General features: G+C 32.7%; 1 protein-coding gene across 3 annotated transcripts in view; it reads left to right on the top strand.

The window, feature by feature from the left end:
- The window catches only part of LOC106464216 (CD109 antigen-like), a 77,309-nt gene that overhangs the window by 26,793 nt on the left and 44,025 nt on the right, over positions 1-6,491 (top strand). For 2 of the 3 annotated variants that reach the window (XM_013924345.2, XM_022391923.1), the window contains exon 2: positions 4,577-4,655. In XM_013924345.2, the coding sequence (XP_013779799.1) occupies positions 4,594-4,655 (62 nt within the window). In that variant the 5' untranslated portion in view covers positions 4,577-4,593. Of the gene's footprint in view, positions 1-3,234; positions 3,256-4,576; positions 4,656-6,491 lie in introns of those variants that run through there. The other variant, XM_022391924.1, reaches the window with a different exon arrangement.

Here is a 6,491-nt window from a genome sequence, read left to right on the forward strand (position 1 = left end):
CCAGTTTTATTAAGTAAAGACTTGTGTCGTTAAAATTCCGTCGGAACGAAGTTACGGAAAAATCAATTAACAAACGGAGACGTATCAGTATCTTCCTGAGCGCATGCGTTAAGTCATTGGTCATTCCATCATCTAAAATAAGGAGGATATACCTTCCAGATGTCATATAATTGAAGTACTATAAAAAGTACATATCTAAAAAATCGGAATAATTCTGTAGCAAACTTTTCCTTGGAAAAACTTTGACCTCCAAAGGTAAACGACCCTTAACAATAAGTACACAGCTATATTTTTGGTCGATTGCTGGAAATTTTCTTTAAAAATCTGTAGTGCATACTGGAGGGATTTACACATTTTGATTTAAAAAAAAAAAAAGTTTAGAAAAAAATACTATCATTACGCTCCAGATACATATTTTTATTTTAGCCAACGTTTCACCTTCGCGGCTTCCTCATGTTTAATAATAAAATGGTAGACAAAACTAAGCCACGTTACAATTTACAGAACTAATCTATGATAAATGAAGGTGCTTGCTTGTATGTATTAAACCTTTTGAAAAACTTGGGTAAACGAGAAGTGTTCGTGTCTAAACTGGAAAAAAAGTAACGTGTTTCAGAATATCACAGTAATGAGAACGAATTCAATCTGATTTATTCAAGACTGTTCGAACAAGGAAATGTCTTAAACATGCATACATACCTACAAGGTTACCTCGTGCTTGGCAATCAGACTGTAGCTGTTTTTATAGTATGAATAAGTGAATCTCGAAAGATACCATAATCATCAGTGTAAAAGTGCTGGCTCGTAGTATTAACCCATATTCTAGAATGTTGTTAGTGATTGCTAACGCATTTTGGAAATATTTGTACCCATGTCACTAAAGTTTTAGCATAGGAAGTAAAAGCATACATAATCTTACGAATTAACAGTTATTTCAATTACCATTTTAACTGAAAAAAATTTAAAATATTATTCAACTATTTATTCAAGTATTAATCAAATGCTTAAAGTATAGGTGTCAAGCCAAGTGTATTCATCTCCACAGCTTCCAAACTTTAAATAGCATCGCCTCTAACTCGGCAAAGTTTCCATTGCGCCCCCCCCCCCTCATATTGAAATATTTTTTCGCAAATGATAACAGCAACATCAACATTTCCTCTACCAGTTCTTAATTTTTTTAAATAAAAAAAAATGCTTGTAAGGAGTGAGTAAATGGGAGAGCAAAAAATGCTTTGAGAACAAAGTGATAGTTTTGTTAAGTTATCGTCGTTTCTAACTCCACTATTTCTTCCGACGTTATTTTTGGGCTCTCCCAACAAAAGGCTGTGCTTCCCAGGGGGCGCGCCCAACAGTTTGGAAAACACTGCCTTAAATTATATGCGACATACCACAATGTAAACATGCTGAGAATCTCGTGTTGGTGTGTGTGGTGTTCCATGCTCTGTAAACAAGTGTCATGGGTGTATTTTTGTTCTCAAGAGTCTTGAACTTTTTTTATAACTACTTGCAGATAAACATTCTAGATGACATGTTACACCAACTAACAGTTCAGTAAACAGTTTAAATTGCGTCTAAGAAATTTAATGCTTTGTCCTTGAAGCTAACTCGTTAAAAAGCATTGAAGAATAGCTTGGTCCATGAAACCATGTTCAGAACCTTCCTTGACTTTGAATTTTGATCTCTCAACCTTTGTGATGGTGTCTGTAGCACTTCTTCCTTTTACAGTATTGCTTGTTGATTTAATGGCAAGCCAATCATTAACATGTAATAAGAATCGCAAATCATAATAATCCTCATGCTGATCCCATGGTCATTTACATTCTGCCCCCCCCCCCCCGCCCCATTCACTCAAATTTCACAAATGAGAAACTAGGAAAGCTTAAGCTTATGAATTAACTTTCCTAATCTAACAGGATTTGGGTGTGTAATTGCACCTGCTTCAATTTCTTTATGCTGCTATGTACAAAAATATGACTGCATACAAGAAGAAAAGGAGGCTTAGAGATTTGTGAGCTTCTGATTTGTTTTATTAGAGTGCTGAGAGGAAGGTCTTTAAAGTCTTGACTTTTCTCCTTTGTATATGGGGCCCCCAATTGCTATAATAGTATTAATATAAAGAATTGAACAATAAAACAAGCCTAATTCTTTAACATTCTAATAGTTTTTAGAAGATAAATTTAAAAAATAAATGCATACTTGTCAGTTTTACTTCTCATGGGAATTTATCAAAATAAGAGTAACATAACTGCTGTAGGCCCTGCTTACCAAAATTGTGTTTGATCTAATGTATTTTCTTAAACTGTAGGATTAATCTCTTGTTGCATTCTGTGCACATCACCAACAACTTCAATGTTAACTACACAGGTTCTCTGATATTAAAAAAGATTATACAACCATAACTATACAATAAAAAGGCTAAAGTGTACCAAATGTTAGCATTTTATGTCTTATAAAAAAAATTCTCATGGACATCCATAGAGATTTCATGAACTTTCTTTTATAAATAACTGATCTGCTCCCCAAAATCATAATTTTTGGCCAGATCCTCAAGTCATTTTGGTTTAGTTTTTAGCACAAGTTAAAAAAACAAAACAAAACTTATTTGAAACAGTTATTTGAAGTTAGATGTAGTATGGTAGGTACTAGTATCTGTTATTGTTAGCACACTAATTGAGCATGTATTTAATTTTCTAGTGAGATGAGGTTAAAATCTACAATTATTTGGCTTCATCTGGGTTTTAATGTGACTATTTTGCAAGCACCAGTGAGGCATGTCAGTTGTTCGTTAAATTTTGCTATTTGCTTAAAATGCTAATTGTTATGACTTTCATTGTTACTTAAATCTGCATATAAAAAATGTACAACACAGTACACAAGTGATGATACAAGTAAACAAAGTACTCTGTTTTCAATTGGAGAAATTAAAGTTGCATAACTTTCTGTAGTTGTCACCAGTCTTTAACTAAAATTACGGAGCTGCTTTCCCTCTAGTAGGTGGTTCAAAATTAGAGATAACAGCAGATAACCTTTGACTTATTATAAATGCGGGTAAGGCAAATGGTCAACGGCATCCACTACTAAGTATTGGGCTATTCTAATTGTGTACAGATTTTACATCCATTTGTAATGTCCCCATGACCCGTGAATAATGAGATTTTTCTTTTGTGGTAATGGGACATGAATAAGACCTTCAGATCCACTTTCCTATGAAGACTGAATATTTTTGTTTACTGACATAAAATATTCATTCATTAGGTAAGAAAGAAAAAGATGCTCTGTATTATGATTTTAAAGACTAGTCTTATTATACAGCTCTTGTATACCAGTCATTATCTGTGTAGTCATAAGTGACAAAAAGAATTGAGTTATTAGAACATTTCCCAGGTTGTGTTTTTGATGAAAATGAAAAGATGTTAAAGCATTAATCATCAGAAAATTTAGTGCTTATTTGAAAATTAGTAATGTGAAAACTGAAGAGTTAAAAGCAAATTCTAATACTTGGTATTAATGTACACAAGTAATGTAAAACTATACCTAGATGTTCAGATGTTTCTCAGCGTTATTTGTGAAATATATCCAAGTAGTGGTAACTAAACTTTCTCACAAATTGGAATCTGGACTTTTTTTTTTGTATGAAAGGTTAACCTAATGTCTATACCCAGCATCAGTGTTTTTTTATGGTTGATCTCCAAGTTATTTCTAACTTTTAATAGTGATAGTATGTAGGAAGAAACCAAGAAGCCTTCATCCTATTACAACTACATGCCGTGCCCTATAATCAGTTGGTTAATGCAATCCCTTCAAGGAAGTTAGCAGTCTTTCTTTTCCCCTGTTTCCTTTGTCTTTTGCACCCCATAATTTTTCCAGCTTCATCTGAGTCCCTTCTTTAACACCATCAATCCACATTATTCTCTGCCTTCCTGTTTCTCTTGCTGTTCACTTTATCAGAGGTGTTCTTCTGTAGGTGTAACAATTGCAATGCCTGATTATTTTCTAAAAAGAACTGCTAATACATCTAAATCATTGCCTTGTTCTTTATACAACAAACAATCTGTAAACTGTCAAGTATGATAGACAATAGCTATAGTTGAGTTGTGTTAATGGTTGGTACTACTACTGTATTACTAAGCCCCAGTTAATCTTAAATGTGAAGATTAAGTCTGCTCCATATGCATTTTAGGTATTGCATGGTGCATAATTTATTATTTGATCACTGAGTTATTCCTAAACTTTTTTTAATATTTTTCTTTGAAAATTGCATGAATTGGTGTTATTGATTGTGAACCTAGATAACATAATTGAGTTGATTAAACTACAGGATACTTTAAGTATATGCAAGTTAAATGTTTTTCTGTATATTTTGGAGTTTGTAAAATGTTTATCTTAAATTTTGTTTCACACATTAACTAAAATATTGTAAGTGGGATTCATAACTTAACGAGTTCATGTAAACAAAGTTTGATTATACCCTGAAGAAAGATCAGTTCTTAAATATTGAAGTAAACTGTTGACAGTGTCAATGGTTACTGTTATTTCCGTCATTTTTGTCATGCTTATTATTATATTTTTTATGCAGGATCCTGAAGATTCAAAATGTTCAGTGTTCAGATATTAGTCTGCCTGTGTTTCTTCGCATTTTTTGTTGCAGCTTCAGAGTAAGTTTATTCTCTTCATTTAAAAGTAATATTTACTTGTGCAAAAACAGGTTATGTTTTAGACTATTTTTTATAATTATTATTGCTTTTATTAAATTGAAGAGTTAGTTATCTTTCAAAATGTTGGGTCTTTATACATTTTATCCTCAAATAACACAGGCCTGCAAATTTAAACTTTATAAAAGTTTTGTTTTTAATAATAGATTTTCTATAATTTAGCTATGCAGATAAGGTTTTATTACAAATTGGGAAGAAGAAAAAAACTTGCTTATATCAAATTATTTTGTTTACCACAATTAGTATCTTTATTATTGTTTGTTAAAAAAAAAATACAAACTGAAAAAAAGGGAAGAACATTCATGTCAAACGAATATGCATCCTCATTCATGATTAATTTTTTTTTTTTTGTTGTTGTTGTTTGTGTGTGAAATCTGTCTCTAAGTCTCAAAACTATGTGTTGTGGTCTTTATTTAATATATTGTCTGGAGCAACTTATTTCAATGACCAGCATTAATCAGCCATCATGCTGATGTTCCACCTTCCCTATTAACCTCATCTACATTTCCCTGATGTCTTGATGAAACCTTTCCCCTTGTTCTTCACTGACGGCACTGAGATTTTTTATGGAAATAGTCAATATGTGAGTGTAAGAAATGAACTTTCAAGCTCTAATTACAACCCAATTCTTTGAATTTATCGAGCATGATATCGACAATATTTTTGTAATTTGGGTCCTTGTTGTTTTCTAAAAATTTGTTAATAACATCTTTCAAAGGCAATAAACGATTCTTTTTCAACTTTCCTTGTTGTCCTTTCGAACTGTTCATCCAAAGTTAATTTATATTCTGAGGCCCAACAAAAATCCCTTAAAGTTTTGCTGCTGAAAGAGCTGGGGATTGCCCATATAGATGCTTCAAACAGTAGCTATCTTTTTTCTAAGGCCTTTACAAACTTCTTCATCAAGCCCAGTTTATGTGAAGTGGAGGTAATAAGACTTTCTTTGTCAACCAGGCTTTCACATTCAATGTTTTTCAATCCTTGTATCAGGCTGACTTTGCCCGTTACTTCTTTATCTAGTGCTGATTTTATGCTCTGCTGTCCCATTCACATAAAACAACATGGAAGCTTTGTATAACCAGATTGTTGACCCAACAACATACAAAAGACTTAAGTTTCCACAAAGTAGCCAACCATATTCTTTGTATTTCTTCTTATTAATAAGAAGTTCAAAATTTTCATATATTTCCTTCAAGTGAACCAAATGAGCAATAGGAACAGATGCATATATTACCATTGTGAAGAACACCTTTTAGACTTCTTTTGGAGGAACCAATTAACAATTGCCACTCACTTGGTTCATAGACTGCAGGTCCTAGCATTGGTATTAATTCGGCAGTATTGTTGCAATAAACCATTGAATCTTCTTGCAAAAAGTATGGTATAAACTCTTTATCACAGTTTCTGTACCAGGAGAAAGTAAGTTCTTAGCCCAGAGTCTGGACCCCAAAATCTCTGAAGAATCCTCTGGAAGACCCAAATGTCTCACAAAATACAGAAATGACACATCATGTCATGTGGCCTGTAAATTGTTTATATACTAGTGGTGTTTCTTGTGGGTTCTAGAATGATTGATAAGAGATAAGACCTTCATGTCACAATTCGTCTAGAGAAATCTGTAGCCAGTGGTTGTCAACATTTTAAGCATAACAAAATGTGACCCGATTTCAATGGAAGTGATTCACTTATGTAAAAGTACATATGTCGTTTTGTGAAAATTCTGTAGGTGATGATGAAAAATGGATATCATTTTGGAGTGTACATGAATTACTGTAGAAC

Source organism: Limulus polyphemus, unplaced genomic scaffold, assembly GCF_000517525.1.
Source record: "Limulus polyphemus unplaced genomic scaffold, Limulus_polyphemus-2.1.2 Scaffold1589, whole genome shotgun sequence".
NCBI classification, from domain to species: Eukaryota; Metazoa; Arthropoda; class Merostomata; order Xiphosura; family Limulidae; genus Limulus; species Limulus polyphemus.